The sequence below is a fragment of the Dicentrarchus labrax genome, unplaced genomic scaffold (assembly GCF_905237075.1).
Source record: "Dicentrarchus labrax unplaced genomic scaffold, dlabrax2021, whole genome shotgun sequence".
Taxonomy (NCBI): domain Eukaryota; kingdom Metazoa; phylum Chordata; class Actinopteri; family Moronidae; genus Dicentrarchus; species Dicentrarchus labrax.
In genome coordinates this window covers 4,483,569-4,501,139 of record NW_026136724.1, presented here as the reverse complement: position 1 = coordinate 4,501,139, position 17,571 = coordinate 4,483,569, and the positions used below count along the sequence as shown (strand labels likewise).

The 17,571-nt window shown below is 39.0% G+C and overlaps 2 protein-coding genes and 1 non-coding gene across 3 annotated transcripts; 2 read left to right on the top strand and 1 right to left on the bottom strand.

Moving 5' to 3' along the window:
* Nucleotides 1-156: 156 nt before the first annotated feature.
* Nucleotides 157-11,346, bottom strand: glt8d2 (glycosyltransferase 8 domain containing 2). Its single transcript, XM_051392739.1, has 10 exons — nucleotides 11,192-11,346; nucleotides 8,067-8,110; nucleotides 5,976-6,068; nucleotides 5,062-5,263; nucleotides 4,769-4,886; nucleotides 4,587-4,671; nucleotides 3,471-3,583; nucleotides 2,936-3,102; nucleotides 1,192-1,304; nucleotides 157-702 (listed from the first exon to the last, which is right to left on the bottom strand). Exons 2-10 carry the CDS (start codon nucleotides 8,083-8,085, stop codon nucleotides 524-526), a joined length of 1,089 nt encoding a protein of 362 aa, XP_051248699.1. The 5' UTR covers nucleotides 8,086-8,110; nucleotides 11,192-11,346; the 3' UTR covers nucleotides 157-523.
* Nucleotides 11,347-12,145: 799 nt separating this feature from the next.
* Nucleotides 12,146-17,031, top strand: ankrd16 (ankyrin repeat domain 16). The gene is made up of 7 exons (XM_051392738.1): nucleotides 12,146-12,609; nucleotides 13,535-13,755; nucleotides 13,906-13,948; nucleotides 14,658-14,766; nucleotides 14,851-15,012; nucleotides 15,203-15,281; nucleotides 16,216-17,031. The coding sequence occupies exons 1-7, from the start codon at nucleotides 12,272-12,274 to the stop codon at nucleotides 16,377-16,379; spliced, it is 1,116 nt and encodes a 371-aa protein (XP_051248698.1). The 5' UTR covers nucleotides 12,146-12,271; the 3' UTR covers nucleotides 16,380-17,031.
* Nucleotides 12,718-12,805, top strand: trnay-gua (transfer RNA tyrosine (anticodon GUA)). The gene is given in 2 exon segments: nucleotides 12,718-12,754; nucleotides 12,770-12,805. It is a non-coding gene; the product is annotated as a tRNA-Tyr (tRNA).
* Nucleotides 17,032-17,571: the final 540 nt, after the last annotated feature.

Genomic DNA, 17,571 nt, shown 5'->3' with positions numbered 1-17,571 from the left:
ATTTAGTAACAGTTATCATATAGTTTTTACAGTCATTATAGTATTATTAGTAATATATCCCTACTAGTAAAACAACACAGTTATGTATTCTGTTTTTAATGCCATATTTGAAGTATGAAAGTACCAGTTAAGATAAAAAATAATAAAAAAAGAGAGTTCTGGAAATGTATTTCAGTTTATCAAAGACACACATTTACTCTTGGTTAAAACAATTTACAAAGACACAAATATCGTCACTGTTCTTGGTCTGTTTCTCACTTTCACTTTGTACACATTCCTATTCCTATTGTACACAAGTTATATTCTCATATCGTTACAGTTATCTCTCACTTGTAGACAACAGTTGAGTCACAGTTTGTGTATTTAGCATACATAGTTGGCTCGACCAACAACATTTTATTTTCAAGAACATTCCTCAGTTTTAAATTCACTGTACATTTCCACCTTTGTTCAAGTAAGTCCTGAACCTCATATGCTTCATTCAGGTCCCCCTGTGGCTCAGACATGGTACGTTCCACAGACCTCAGCTGTCCCTCTCAGGTCGTACCAAGAGGAATCTTCCGGAGGGGTCTGGGATGAACCACCTCTCCCACAGATCCAAGTGAACAGCAGGGTAATTCCATGGTTTAAATGGGCCGTTCCAGTGCAGAAGACGCGCCTCCTGTAGGTAGCTCTCCGAGTAGCGGGCATCTGGACTCCAGCCTGGACATACACAAAAAACTACCTAAGTTGGTGCTACAATAGTTCAGGTTTCTTTATATTTTTAAGTAGAGTTAATGATTCCACTTGCCACTACTTGCCATTATCACTGTCAATTTATTCAAGTAATAAATGGCTGCTCTGGGCTAAAAGTTTGGGTTTGTGAATCATCACGCAATGCAGGAGTACACAACTGCAACGCAACAATACAGATCAGATTTTGGGGAGTTGTGCTTAATTCCTCCATTATCGAAAATTTTTATGATACATTTTCTCACTTTTACCAAACTGGCCCACTTTTAAGTCTTATATTAAAATACCAACAAATTCTCAGATTATGTACATGTACAACATTGTCTCACCTTCGTTTTACAAAAGGATGAATTGATCTCACTTTTTTTGTTTTTTAAAACAGTGGCCTAGTGGTCATCTCAGGTACAACTGCGCCATTTAGGAGCTTCTTCTGTATGTGACCAGGAGAGAGGATCTTACCCAGGTGTCTGACGTGCCACAGTGGGTCCAGTGTTGTGTATTTGTCATGAAACACTATTAGCATGGGTGGAGTTGCCACACCTCCCGCCATGGCACTGCTGTAGATGTTCTGCCTGGTGGAGAGAAAGAAGAGAGTTTCTAATAATCAGGCAATGGTTCTACTGCTCAACAACTATTAAAATATACTATATGAATATAAAAAATGATATTCATGTTACAGCTACATAAAGCGACAAAAACTATGAAGACAAACAGCCGACACACAACAAGAAGAGAGACAGAACAATATTCTTCATCTTATTTTGCATTAATTATGGAATGTTCTCCCTGTTTTATGCTCATTCTATCTATATTTTCATTATTATTTTCAAGTAGTGCTAACTAAAGGCTAGGTTGGAATGTTTTCCAAAAGAACATTTCTTTTGGTTATATTCGACAGACTTTGAAATCTATTATCAGACACAGTAAAAGCTACAGAGACCCAGTCCAGTGAAGAAGCTACAATGGGTTTCATGGTAAAAAAGTTGTATCAGAATATCCACAGAAACCATAGAAACTTCCCAAACCACTCCTGCACAATCCACTTCTCCACTGTACCTGTATTTATTAGAATATGTTGATCTGTTTTGGCTTAAAGCCAAAGTAAAACCATTTAAAATTTTGGTAAAAAATATTAATCACATTTTATTTAGTGACAGACAGACACATAGCCGAGGAGCATAAGCCCCTAGAGATTTTTGGATGAACAAAAATGTATAATTGTGTCTCATCAGCATAGCTGTTGAGATTAACATAGTGTTGTCAGATGAAACAGCCATGTTTATGTATGTGTTTATTTAAAAAGCAAGTGGGCAGGATATCCATACCACAAGGAGATATTTCTTTGACACATGATCTCTAAGATGAAGGTAAAAAAAAAAGCCTTGTTATCTGCAGTATGTTTGGAATTTTGTAACCTTGCATTATTGAACGGGTAAAGGAGAGACAGAGATTTTGTTTTCATAAAACACTCCTACAAAGTTTTTTTTGTCTTGTATGTATGCAAGACAATACATCATTGTTTTCATATAAGATATCAAAGGATATTAAAAGACAATACCCAGACTCTTAACCCTGCTGCAGTAAATGGACCTGTACTTGTATAGCACGTTTCTAGTCTTCCAACCACTCAAACACTACATGGCATATTTGCCCTTTCACACACATTCACTCAGTGATGGTAAAGCCCATCGAACAGAAACTAACTCATTCACACCGATGCACACCATCAGGAGCAATTCAGGGTATCTTGCTTAAGGATACTTCAACATGTGGCACCAGGAGCCGGGGATTGAACAAACAACCTTCCGGTTAGCGGACGACCCGCTCTGCCTCTGCACCACAGCCGCCCATGACTGGCAAGCAATACAGAAGTATCTGCTGCCTTGTAACCAGACTTCAGAGCAGCTATGAGAGTTTTTTCTATGACTTTTATTTACCCATCTACTGTATATAAAGCATAAAGGGAACTACAACTTAATTTTGTTTTACAACCCTGTGTTGTAAAATGATAAATAAATATTCCTTGTATCTTTGTATATAGTTCTACTCGCTAATTAAATTACTGTATAGCTTTTGTACTTCTGACCAAGTACTCAGAAAGCAATTCTTAAAACCAGCCAGTGTTTAAATTACATCTTTGAGCTGGACATATGGCAAAATGCATAATGAGGGTATCAGAAACTGCTTGTCACTGTGTGTGTACCTGAAATTCTCCTCCATCCATTTCTCCAGCTGTTTGGTGATCTTCTGTTTCTTCCATTCGCTGACATCTGCCACAAACACTCCAGGGTTGAAAGAGCAGTCTCTGGGATGGATGCCCAGATCTTTAACTTCCTGTTTCCTATAGTCCAGGAAGCCCATGTAGGTTGTCTATGGGACAAGCTCAGAGGACAGGACGCCATATTTCAATTAAAAGGTTTTTTAACAGGTTACCATCGAGAGCCGAGACTCTCCAGGAATATTACATTTATTTCTTTAATGGCCCAAAGAGAAGATCCTTTACATCAATTAATTAATGATCAATTGTATTGTATGTGAATGCACATCAAAGTTGAATGGTGCATATCGAATATATGTGTATATATATACTGCACACTTCTATTTACTGACACTAGCTACAGGCAAGTATTTACTGTGTTTCTTCCAGGTCTGATATTCAGACAAATTTCCTTTGCTTTGCCTCTTCACACTGGCAGGTTAATACACAAAGTGACATGATAAAAGATATAAAAATCCACCTGCATGCCGATGCTGCGCACCATCTCATGAGTGGAGGGCAGGTCACAGTCAGTGGCGAAAGCAGCAGCATGACCTGGCTTCAGTTTGATATTAAACAGATCCTTGATGTCACCTGAAAAGCATGAAAAGTCTTTAATACATACACTATAGCTGTTAATTAGTTTGCTTTAGTTTCACTGCACAGACATAACACAAAATCAATTAAAAACATAAAAACTAAATAATAAATACATAATGCTCCAAACTTAGTGTAAATTTTGATGTTGGAAAAACTAGCATGGCCATTTTCAAAGGGATTCCTTGACCTCAAGATAACAGAATAAAAAGGGGTTCTGTGGGTACCAATGAGTTTCCCCTTTGCAGACAGTTCCACTTTATGCTAATCCAATGCAGTTTTGATTTTTTTTGCATGTGGTGTTAATGTGTTATTTTCGCCTAGTGTATTGGCATATTTCTGCATACTTGAATCCCTAAAAAAATACTGGAGTTGCATAAATGCTTAAATGTATACTAAATGCCACCCCTACATAAGTCAGTGCCCCACTTGCACCACCCCAGTCAAAAAAGTCTGCGTACGCCACTGATTACATTTGGAAATGAAATAACAAAAATATTTTGTTGACTCTGCATAACTCTGCTACATACGTTAACTAAGATAAATGCATATGCATTATAAATGTGTGTTTTTTTTTTATGTAATCCATCTTTAATTGAATTCAATGTTTTATTAATTTCAAGAGTTAATTATCTGTGCTCTTATTTCTCAGCCTGTGAGTTTCCTCTCAGGGATTATTAAAGTATGATCTTATATGATGAATAAATCATTTATTCATAGTCCACCAAATGTCATTTAAACTTGTTTTTGAAATTTCCTGCTACAGACAAACAACAAACAGGAAAGATGACCTACATGGCAGAGGTTCTTATCAATAATATCTGTACGCTGACCTGTTTGATTTGTAACGAAATCAAACAATCCAACTGCAACACAAAATAAGTCTGTGAGTGTTTGAAGATAATTATCAAGAAAGCCATGTTTTATCAATCGGCCTTAAAACCATTTCATCTGAATAATACATAGTATGAAATATTTCCAACCATGATCTCATACGTACCCTGAACAATGACATCATCGTCCAAGTATATCACCCTCTTATGGCTTATGTCAAGCAGAGGCAAGTAGAAGCGCACAAAGTTGAGCTGCAAAACAAAAAGCAAAGGTAGTTCACCTCTCTGGGGAAGCAGACTTTAGTGCTTCATCTGGGCATTATGTGGACAAAATGCAAGCGTAACTCACTGGATGTAACAGATCAGGGCGAGAGGAATCTGGCTTCACTTTTCCTCGTAAAACCATGGGGTTAAATTCCAATATCTTATACTTGATGCCTTTCAGTTTAGTCTTCTCTATGTACTGCCTGGGTGGATGCAAAAGAAGTAAGATTAGGTGAATAAATAAGGGCAATAATACTGGGTTGACAGGTGGTAAACACATCTCCCCTCCATGTGTATCCTGTTACAGATTCATTACATTTACAGCATGAGAACACAAATCACCTATCGGCTGAAATCATCATTCATTACACCACCCACCTCGTCAGTTTCACAGCATCACGAAGAGTAACAATATAGAAGAACACACTGGCGTCAGTGTTGCTATGGACACTGTTGATGGTCGCCATGGTTGCACCCACACGCTCCTCCGATGCACAGATGATGACGGGGACAACATTGTCCGCCTCTGACTCTCTCACAGCAGGAACTTGTGCTGCGCCTCCGAGGCTCTTCCAGCGATCTGAGAGGAATCGGGGGGGTTGAGGGTTGAGAGTGTTTTGTGTCATTTTAGAATAGTTAAAGATAAGAATGTGTGACAAATAGATTGACCACACCTGCCTACAAAATATGGTCTGGTACTTTGTACTTAGCCATCACAAGTTTCAAAATTAGATTCAAGTTACAAAATGCTATTGACACATACTGTATTTGCTAACTACAAGATTTTAAAAAGAAAGACTATGTATTTTTCTCATTACCAATAAAATCCATAACTAGACCAGGCTGTCTCTCAATAGTTCCTTATTTCTCTACCCTGTCAGTGGCTCTCAGCTCCAAAGCCATTGGTAACTAGTTGAGATGTACATGTTTAAAAACAGGAAATCATGCATTTGTTGGGGACTATTTTCAGCAGCGGATTACTCCACATTTGGTGCACTAGAGAGTATTTGTGGCAGCAGGATGGTGTATGTGGGATTGAGTGAAAATAAACAACAGTGTGTGTGTTCAGCCAGTGCAACAGTGTGACTTAGTGATGTGTTTTGACAATAATAGAGCTTTGTGGCACAGAGGAAGAAGGATACACAGACAATACTTGTTAGAGGGTACATTCATTGTTGGATTTGGTATTTTCATGGGATTTGTTGACAATAAGCAAAATATAAAACATTATCAGGCATATCCTGTTTTGTAGAGTTCTATAAAGTCTTTGAATAAATCCTGTGTGGGAGTACCTGAGACTTTGGGTCGAGTGGAGGCTCTGAGCAGTGCACTGTGCAGGAGGAGACACACCATCAGCACCAGCAGCACCAGGAGGACCCGGTTAACTGAAACACAGGGAGGAGTCAGCAAGTCAGAGCGTGTACATAAAGTAGTTGATATCCAATCATATTGGAAGAGTTCTCTCAGTAATGTGGAAGTTTCACAAGCAGCCTCGCTGTTTGTTTTCCAAGTTTCAATAGAATATACTTTATCATCAGTCTTTATTAGCGATTCATCTCTCCCTTTTTTTCAGTTGATTAATCTAGAAATTTTATTTTATTATATAAATAAATACAGGACAGAATAATAGGATGATCTATAATGTATTTGGTTAATACAATACAAAAACGACATGAAGACACAAGCATCGCTATACAAAACATAGTTCAAGATAGAAAAAAATGTTGACATGATCTGGTTCGCTAAAAAAAGCCCAATACTACTAGAAAACGTTAAATCAAGATGATAAAATGCTTATCACAGGGTCAGAAAGCAAGGTGATGTCTTCATATTGCCTGATTTGTCCCAGCAACAGTGCCAGCCAAGCCAAAGGCATTCCATTTACAATAACCACAAACAGAGTAAATAAGTGCTCTGATGCTTTAGAAACTTGAAGCAGAGAAATTAAATGTTTTGCATTTTTACTAAATAAATGACTTAAAGCAGTGGTTCCCAACCATTTACCTTAAGGGACCCTCTTTTCCAGGGCTGCCCAAAGTGGGGCCCGCAGGCCTAAGTTTGACCACCATACAATTTGATTTGGCCCGCCAGAATAAAAATCATAATTTGAAAATGCTGTTTTACATTAAAAAATACGTATGTATTTCAATATGTAGGATTCCTGATTTATTTTTCATAATCTGAGCATAGAAGGCAGAGAGACACTTTACACAGAAAGTCAGTCAATTAAAGGAACTTGGGATAAAATTTGCATCTTAACAATACAATACAGGTGTTTGCTTCAGTTTTTGCCCTCCAAGGAAAGATTGTCTGCCCCTGCTCTTTTCTGTCACTGAGTTAAGTGACATATTTTATGGATATTTCTTATTATATTCAATGCATAACAATAACAGTACAGAACTGATAAACTGTAATAATTACTTTTTTCTAGATCGATTGTTCAATTACTTTAGCACTAAACATTAGCACAAGTTATGTAAATTGAGTTGACGTTTGACTGTAATGTTTCCCTCTCACAGCAGCAGAAATACACATTGTGTTCAGCTCCAAAGTGTTACCCCTCCAGCTCTTCAGCTGCCCCTGTCAGGCAGACCAGAGAGAGAGGAGGATCAAATACCCATCTGCAACCAGTTACAAGCCACTTTTATTATTTCTGGCTGCTCAATCAGGGGCCATAACTAAGCATGCTACCTGCAGCAGCAGTTTTACCATGAAATATTCAGGACTCACTGGCCCAGATTAAGGATGGCACAAGTGTGATTTTTGAGAAATTTAACAATCATTCTTAACTTAAGATCCAGTTTTAAGTTTTTGATAAACCTAACTTTCTGCATTATATATAGCAGGAATGTTTGGGTTGCCCAGTCACGTTTCATCAATTCACAGACAGTACACTACTCATGGAAGCAAAAAATCTTAAACTAAGATTTAAGAGGCTTAAGAGCTCTGTTCACACACTGAGTGGAATCATAAAATTTAACTCCTTACATCTGGTTACCTCATCACACCCTCCCCTAGCGCGCGCACACACACACACTCTCACACACACACACACACACACACACACACACACTCACACACACACACACACACACACACACACACACACACACACACACACATTTGGTACACATGCATGGAAGCTGGATGCTTTCCTTGAGAGAAATTTGGGGGTTCCCTAACAGATGCACCAGCTAAAGCTCACTTTTGACACAAAACAAAGCTACAGTCAATGTGTTACACCACGAGTTAACAACTGAGGCTTTTCTGTTACTGCCCCTCAACAGGAAGAGAAGACAGACATGTCTTTGTCTCACACAAATTTATATCACCCGAGATAAATCTGCCATTTTACATTTGTATTGCACTTTATTTTCACTTACTTTTTCTCAGGAGAGCCATTTTTCATGTTTGCTTCCAGTGACATCTGCAAACACACACACACACACACACACACACACACACACACACAGAAAGAGAGAGCTATTAAGTCACTCAAGAAGTTAACTTGTAGAGAAACAAAAGATGAAATATTGCTTGGCTTTAATAATGATGTAAGGATTTGGCCCTTCCCTCTGTGGAATATTAACACTGAAACCTGGCAGCACAGCTGGAAGTGACTTGAAAAGCCTCTGATGTTTAGAAAGATGCCTCATGTGTTTTTGCACAAATGTTGAGGTAAGGATTTGTAAAAGAAAAACTTCCAAAATCAGGTTTCTCCTGCAGAGATCTAACTGTGACAGCCGATGATGCCATTACAGCAGATGTCTGAAATAATCAGATGACTCCACTTTACAAGTTTGGTGCAAAAATGGTGCATAAAGCCAAAGAAAACACAGAAAACATATCACAGTCCAGACATGTAAAGACTGTACTGTAAACTCAGCCAAACAACGTAGAGCAAAAAGCATTTGGGATGCCGGAAAATGCACTTTATTTCATCATGCCTTAGCTATGAGTTATTGGTGTGAGTGAAATGGTTCACAAACTGAGTGTTTTTCATAAGCTCTCTGCAAGCTTTATCTGGTGGCCACATTTACAATTCTTAACACAATTAAACCTTATTAATTTGGTGCAAGATGGTATAACCACAAAATGTCCGACTTTAACTGTCTTTAAAAGTATTAATGGTTCCCATGTTGTGTTGTGACTATAAAAATATATAAACCTTGATTTGCCCGGATAGATTTTTCCTGGAAATAGCAGTTTTTTTGACCATAAATACACATAACCATGTTTCCAGTGGTCTTCAGACAGGGAAGAGCAGCACAGTGGGATGGAAGGAACTATCATTACATGCAATGATGCATTCTTGTATTCAAAATACTTTAATTCAAAGTAAGAGTTAAAAGAAACTGACACTAAGTAGCCTCCAAGTGTGTTTTTAAAGCTGAACAGCTATGCAAGTATGTTACTATATGTAAGCCACAATAATTACAAACCCTTACTGTCACTCTTACATACATATATTTTCATTCTCACACTCGTATATATTTATATATAGTCCGGAAGCTGCAAATTGCCGTGCTTGCAGTTATTTTTTCTTGAGATAACAACTTCGACATAACGACATAATCAAACCACTATCACAAGAAAACAAAATGTTTTTTATCTTATTACATTTCCTATTATTAGTTATAATGTTTATCTGAGATCAGATGTCGTTTTCTTGTAATAAATCATCTCGAGAAATCTGCCTTTTATTTTCTCGAGATGACGAGATAATCTCAGCATTAAAATAATAATTGCAACCATGGCCGTTCTTGGCTTCTGTAATGTAGTATACATTTATAACATGTACATTTTAACACTTTTAACTATTTTAACAGAAGTTTACAGTATATTCATGCTATTAACATACATATTGTACCCCTCACACGTTTGTGTACTATATTTTTGGATGCATGATTTGTCCAAAACTCAAGATGTGCGGATACTGTCCACACATTAGGGTCCTTGTGTGGATGGACCTGATTGAGACTTATTGAGGAGGGGGTGGCTGGATTGCCCCAAAAGCTGTACACAGAAATGTATACTTTACATATACTGATGCTTGTGATAAACTGCCAATGTGACCTGACCAGCAGTAGACTCACTAAGGCCTGAAGCCCGGAGTCACTGGACGACACATGTGGCTGCATTTTGTCCAAAACCTTCCACCACTCCCTTCCTTCCTGGTGCCAGGGCTTCATCGAGGAATCTATTTGCCTCCCAGCCATTTAAACATTTATATGACTCAACTGTTTCACAGCGTTTCACACTTTAAGATGCTCATCAGCTCACGTGTCACACCTACAGTAGCCTCAGAAACCTGCACACTCCAGCTGAACTTCAGCAGACGGCTGAAGTAAAACAGGACATGCAGCCTGTGTCGTGCATTTGTTTCAGGTTTGTTTGTCGCTGTTTAGAGCAGCCCGAACCATCTGGAGCTGATTAGCTACGGATACACTCCTTCCAGAAGGCAGAACAGCCTAACACAATGCTGTCTATGGTCTGCATTCGAACAATCAGTAATTCACTCAAGACTCTCTGAATTAAAGTATTTTCAGCTTACATGTTCTCCAATATAAATGCAGTGTTTTTGCAGAATTCCTCCTCCAGATATGAACCACCACATGATTTTATGCCACTTGAATGCTTTATTTTTGAGAGTTTGTCAAATAAATGATACTAAATGTCTGTATGAAAGGTTAGCTCTCTGTCTCTTACTTTAATTTCCTTTAATGGCTTCTTCAAGACATCAAGGATTAGGCTACATGAGCAGTTTCTGATTATGTAGAAACTCTTTTTCCTCATCAATAGAAGTTCCTAAAAGTTTGCCTGTAACTGTGTGTGTCTATGTGCAGAGAATGGGGGGTGGGGGTCCAAACCAAACCACATAAGTCATCACACTGCAAAAAATTCCTAACCTGGATGGAGTAGTTAACTTTTCCAGGAATTAAAATGTACTCACAAGAGAAAAGGTCTGTAATATTTAACTCATGTACAATGGGGTTAAATTGTTTTGGGGAATTTCTTAGGGAAGAACTGTTTGAAACAAGCGAAAATTAGGTAAATCAATTACCTCATGGGCTACAGAAAAAAAATAAATAAAAAAACAGAACCCCCCCAAACCTTGACCCTTAATTCCAGAAAGTATTGCACTGCACTGAAATAACATAAACTGTGTCATGCATCATGCATTTGCAGATTTTCCACATGTTTCTCAAGTAAAAAGCTAAAAAGACAAACTATTTTAGAGAGAGAGATTTTTTTCAGTGTAGCAGGACAAACAGTTCTCATGTCTAACAATACAACAGGGAGGCATAAACAGCACAAAATACAAGAAATATATGTCACAACATACAAATACCTGCAAAACTGCATTATCTTAGTGATTATGACATTTAGAAGACACATTTAAAGTAAGGAGATGTGTCCCTGTTGGTTTGATGTGTAAATGATCAGTCATTTAAATTGTAGCACAATTTAAAGAACAATGAAAATATCACAAATATTGGCTACTCACCAGAGAAAGCGGGTGGTGACAATGGTCAGTCTCATTCCTGGTGTTCATGGTCCATGTTGTAAAACCTCTGAGGACTGAGACCCACCCTCACCAACGATCCCACTTTTTCTCCTCTCCCACCTTTTTTTCCCTCCTTCTTCCCTCCAGATGTGACTCATCTTGTTCACCAGCACTGTGATTCCTTGCTGTCATTTACCCTGAAACTGGATTAGCCCACCCCATTTCCCTTAATCATAGCAGTGAAACTTTAAAAAATATTTTATTCTATTAAAGCAGTATCTGCTTTGGGTATGTTAGATTAGGCACAGTGTGAGAAAATAATCTACAGTCATACAAATCACACATTGACAGTGCTCTATTTGAACCAGTGGGCTGTGACATATACTTAAACTACAATTTATTATATATTCATACTGGGTTAAGTTAATATACTGGAGAAATGACCGATTTAAAATAGTTTGGGGATCTTTCAGCAAGCTAAATAGCATGTCGTCTTAAAAACTACATTTCCCATAATGACCATGGCGTTGCTCTCCTGGAATGGACGACCAAAGCTTATCCCCGTTAAAACACCTCGTTCCTGAACACAGATTTCTTTCCTTGGATATGTATATGAACAAGTTAGATGTCTTAATAACATATTCATATATACATACTTATATGCGTCCTCCTTATAATCTAACAGTGCAACAGACAATAATCATTCAAATGTATTATGGTTATTACCTGGTTATTACACGTCTTCGTTCAAGATAGAAATAGTTAATGTACCAATGTATTTATGTATTTATTAAGTCCTATTTTTATATGATATATTTAAATACTCTCATATGAATATTATATATTAATGATGATAATAATTGCTTTTGTCTGTTCGTGGAGTTTTTGTATTGTTTTGAACGGAAGGATAGTAACAGTGTAAGGTCATGGTTGACCAATGAATTTTCTGCTACTCTGTGAAAAACCCCTGGTAAACACTTCACTCCAGCATGTCTTCCTGCAGCTCAACTTAATATTTTGTCTGTCCCTGGCCGGTGAGTGACTGTATGTCCCTGCAGCAGCCTTTAACCTCCAGCCAACATGGACACAAACACTTTAAAGCTGCTGGTGAAGCTCACTCAGGAGGGACAGTTGAGCTCTCTGGAGGAACTGTTAACTTTAGGCGGCTCGGCGGCGGTTCAGACTGTCAGCAGCAAACACTTGGGTCGGTCCGGAGACACCCTGCTGCACTACGCCGCCAGACACGGACACCTGGACGTTGTGGAGTATCTGGTAAAGCGGGTGGGCATGGATGTGGAGGTGTACAACAACGACTACAAGAGGCCGCTGCACGAAGCTGCGTCCATGAGCCACCAGGCTTGTGTGAGCTATCTGCTCCGGGAAGGAGCCAAGGTGGACAGTCTGAAGAAGGCTGACTGGTGAGGATGGCCGTATGAACCTGGTCGAAATGAATCCACAAATAAATTGATCCACATGGGGTGCTCTGTGGTTTTAAGATGGAATTGTGCTCCATGCAATTTCAGCTCCCTTCGATAGCTCAGTTGGTAGAGCGGAGGACTGTAGTGGCATTACGCTGAAATCCTTAGGTCGCTGGTTCGAATCCGGCTCGAAGGAGACACTTTTTAATTTACCAAAGAGAGTACAGTGACTTAAAAACTTGTATTTTACGAACTCTTTACGAGAAAACAATCAAGGTGAAAAATAAGAAACAAACAGACCCAGTTTGTGCCTCTCGTGTTATTACAAGTTTTGGTTGCGGTTCAAATCCGGCTCAAAGGAGCAAAAATTTTAATTTACCGAAGAGCAAGCATTTGTTTTACTAAAAAGTTGTGAAACTCTTGTTCAAGAGGTCAAAACACACAAAGGCGCGGTACCACGTTGTATGGTTCAATTTGACTCCGAGCTGAGCGTCTGTTTTTGTCAAAGATAAAACCCGCTGCACAATAAAACAACAAGATGATCAACAACAAAATCAACTTTATGACTATATAAGATAATATTACACGTTTTAATATCAGACACATATCTATGTTAATGTTATTTTCCATGCTTTTGTATTTAGATATGTAATGACAGATTTTCACAGTACAATAACTGTCTCAGAAAATACTGGATTGTACTGTACTACACTATTGTTGTTGTTGTTGTTGTTAGTTACAATGACCCTTAAAAGAATGAGACAGAAACAATTCATAATAGCTTTCATAATTTAAAAACTACTAGTAATACTTTTTTTCTGATTGGAATGTCTCTTCTATATATTTACTATAAAAAACCCAGCTGTATATTAGTTTGTAGTGTGACTGCCAACATCAGTGGAAATCATTGGGTCTTTCCTCTCAGGACTCCCCTGATGATGGCCTGCACTCGGAGGAACCTCGACGTGATCCAGGAGCTGCTGTGCCATGGCGCAGACCCCGCGCTGAGAAACAAGGATGGCTGGAACTCCTTCCACATCGCCTGCAGGGAGGGAGACCCTCTGGTTGTACAGCACCTGCTGGTTGTCGCACCGGACATCTGGAGGACGGACAGCAAGACGCGCAGGACGCCACTGCACACTTCAGGTAAAAGTGTCCTCAGATCCCCAGTTCCATGGACTTCAGGCTGTTTGTTGATGAATGAAAGACAATATCAGGTTTTTCCTGTTATGTGAGGGACCTTTTGAGTTCAGTGTCATATTATAATTACACTAACACTCTCTGTTCTTTATTCAGCAATGCACGGCTGTGAGGAGGTTGTTAAGATCTTGCTGGAGAGGTAGGTTGAAATTTTGCCTGGGTAATACTGCCCCCAAACAAATGTGGATGACAAAGAGGTTCCAGTCAGTTCTGGAGGGAAACAATATAATATGTGACTTTTTGTGAATGCCCTTCCCTCAAAGAAACATAATCGCTGTAACCATATAGGCCTACTTGCTTTATGTCAGCACATCTGATATTTAATTATGATTTAATGACAAACATGCATCAATAATAACCCACATTTTACACATGATCCATCATGATAAAGAAAAAAACTTATTGTCTTATTTAGAGGAGCCCAACTCCCCCTGGCTCCCCTGTAGTTCGCACTCGAGTATAACCTGTGCTTGACAAGATTTTCTTTTGTCACGGTCAATAATCAACCTTTAATGCCATAATCTGCACCATATACATAGGAAAAATGCCATGGTTACAGTCCTGTTTGTAGACTGCAGAAATTTCCTTAAAGATCCTCTCCAGACATCTATTACGACATATTTAAATAGTCTGCTTGGAATAATGTCTGACATGTTTTTTTTTGCAAAACAAAATATAATTTCCACATTAAAAACCTTAAAAAGTCCTCATTAAAAATTCCAGAATCTGTGAAGATGCTAATTTTGTTCATTTCTAAAGATTTCTTGCTGGACACAAGATAAATGTATGTCTGTACTTTTCAGTTTGATGATGATTTGCAGCTCACAGATAACCCACTTTTCTTCCAGATGTGGCTACACCCCAGACAGCACTGACACCTGTGGAGTGACTCCCTTCATGGATGCCGTCAGGAACGGACACATTTCTATAGCCAGGCTGCTGTTAGAGAAGCACCAGGTAGAGTAATGTTTCAGCTCCTATGTAGAAACTGAGAGATGTACTGTATGTTTACTGTCACCACCTGACTTGTGTGCACTGCAGGCGTCTCCAACAGCAGCTGACACAATCGGGGCTCAGCCGGTGCACCAGGTTGCCGTCACCGGCCAGGAGGAGGCGCTGCGGTTCTTGGTGCGTGACCTAAATGTAGACGTGAACCAGAGGGCGACTGACATTCAGCTCACTGCCTTGCATTATGCTGCAAAGGTCAGATCAGTGATTCCTCACTCTCTATCCTTACACCCTTAACTCAGAGGGAGACAGACATGCTACAGGGTAGACAGCGGTGGCAGTAGAAAAAATACAATATGTAAATATTTACAAACCTACTAACACACCTGGAAAATTACTGTCTGCAAATGAACTCTTCTTCCTCATTTCTATCCATGTTTTTTAGGAAGGCCACACGTCCACTATAAAGACACTGCTGGAGTTGGGGGCAGATCTTCATGTCCGGGACAAAAAGGGAAGAACTGGTAAACACACTTCATCTGAAGTATATTAGTATTGATATGATATTATAATAATGTATTAGTATATTAGTACATCAAACAATATGAAGGCCACAGGACAAAATGTATCAGTCTAACAGATACGTTTTGTCATGTGGCCTTCATCAGGGTCATCATGAAACAAACAACATTCAAATAGGAAAGGTATGACAAAAAATAAATAGATATACAAATATGAAAGACAACCAATAATACCAAAAACCTTTTCCCTTCTGTGCCAAAAACCTCTGCTCTACCTCTAAAATGCAGCTGCAGTGTGGAGCTTGTATTTAACAAACTCAAAGGCGGTTGGTGGTTTCTATGGCGACCCTTAAGGGACAATGGGGAAGGCAAAAAAATTTGTGGGCGAAAAAAATATAAAAATACTTTTGCAACCACCCAGCTGTCATCACATTTTGACTCAAATGTTTTCCTGATTGGTGCTCTGATGCATGCGACATCATTTTTCCAGCTGAGCCCCGCCCACTAAAACCAGGGAAAAAAGCACTGAGAAAACAGAGCAGACAGAAATAACATATGTGAATGTTATGTGGTCATTTTATTTTGCATATTATTGTACCATAACTTCATTCAAAGTGGACAGAAAGTAAATCAAACTCACCAAAACCATCTTTGTTAGTCTTTCCACTGTTGCAACAATCAACAACTCTGATTTGGTCCAAATAAATCCTTAATTGACAGACTTTACCGGCTTTGTATACAAAACCCAGAGAGGCTGCGATAGCAACACAGGCAGAGTGTCATCATCATTCTCTGCTCAGGACAACATGACTCCACTTTACACAGCTACTAGTTGTTTTATCTCATATATAACCTTTAAGGTAGGGCTCAATGGGCTAAAACAGGCAAAAACACCAGTACAGTCCCTTACCAGCCCTTATTTTCACTCCTCCCCCAGCTCTTCATATGGCCTGCATCGGGCAGCATGCAGACACAGCCAGGATGCTCCTGCAGCTCGGACTCAAGGACGCAGAGGACGCATCTGGCACAACAGCGCGGCAGCTCGCCAAAAAACCAGACGTAGTGCGAGTGTTTGAATGTGGCTTACCACGCCCATCGTAGTGACTTCATAGACTGCAGCCACTACGTCAGTTTAGGTAGTGTAGATTACAATAAAGCTTTATTTGTATTGTTTTGTGTTGCGTATTCTTGAGTGAAAGAATCTTGTGTCTTGCCACGGAAACCCAGTACTGCAAATATATAAATATTGCAATACTCCATCAGTGGGCCACAGGCTCAGTCACCATTGTGTTACCTAATGTGGCGCTAGATAGTGATTCTAACAGATATTTATTTCAATGAGTATCTCTGAGATTGCCACTCTCAGTCCCATAGACTGATGCTACTGACTTGCTTGCCTTGAACTGCAATAACTTGAAAGTTCTGAACTTATGGAGGCCATAATGGTCAGCCACTCTGCTGCATGGGAATAAGAATCTTGTTTGGAGAATGCTATGCACTGAGGTTTAGACATGATTGGACGCGCCAAAGATACGCTCCCCTGACTGTAGGATATTGTCTGATTGTGTTTGGATATCATCAAACTGCCACTGCAGTTGCTGGGATGTCAGATACAAAACAAAACATCAGCTCTGATAATCCCATAGTCTTGTTGGCTGGCTCAAGTATAGTACTTAATATGAAGGTACTGTTACTGTACTGTAAAAACTGGTGTATGCATGTAAATATGTATGAAATAAATACATTGAATGTTTGTATGAATAATGTTAATGCTTTTTTAAAGGTATATTTCTTTTATTTTAGGTTTTAAGCTCCTTGAAATTATAGTTCCACCTTTTTAAAATGCCTGAAACACACATTCACACACGCTTCTTATTACTAATTACTGCCTATAGCCAGTCCTATACTGACTGACAACGGACATGAGTAATATAGTGGCTCACTTCATCAATGTCACTGGGTTTGCTAAACAGGTGTGTCGACCATGAATCTAGTCCACTCTTGTTACACAAATAGTCAGGTGAAACTACACTGCAGTACACATTATCACACTGTTGGTGGAATTCCTCATATGACATGATGGTTAGTTCCTGCTATAATAGGTACAATTGTATTGAATGAGAGTGGGCATTGATTCAACATGCAGGGTGTGAAGCACTCACAATGTAAGAGTAATGAATATTCAACAACAAATGACTTATAATACTACTTGTGGTTATGGGCTGTACGTTTAGGTGAAAACACAATTTTTCAGAAGCCTAGGGTTAGAGCTATTAATGAATTCAATGCAAGG

Excerpts from the sequence above, each read along its gene's own strand:
- glt8d2 (XM_051392739.1), bottom strand. Across the intron at positions 4,887-5,061 it reads GATGCTGTGAAACTGACGAG|GCAGTACATAGAGAAGACTA; the intron begins GTGGGTGGTGTA and ends GCATCCACCCAG. Across the intron at positions 3,584-4,586 it reads CGATGATGTCATTGTTCAGG|GTGACATCAAGGATCTGTTT; the intron begins GTACGTATGAGA and ends CATGCTTTTCAG.
- ankrd16 (XM_051392738.1), top strand. The coding sequence starts at position 12,272 with ATGGACACAAACACTTTAAAGCTGCTGGTGAAGCTCACTCAGGAGGGA. Across the intron at positions 12,610-13,534 it reads AGTCTGAAGAAGGCTGACTG|GACTCCCCTGATGATGGCCT; the intron begins GTGAGGATGGCC and ends CTTTCCTCTCAG. Across the intron at positions 13,949-14,657 it reads GTTAAGATCTTGCTGGAGAG|ATGTGGCTACACCCCAGACA; the intron begins GTAGGTTGAAAT and ends CTTTTCTTCCAG.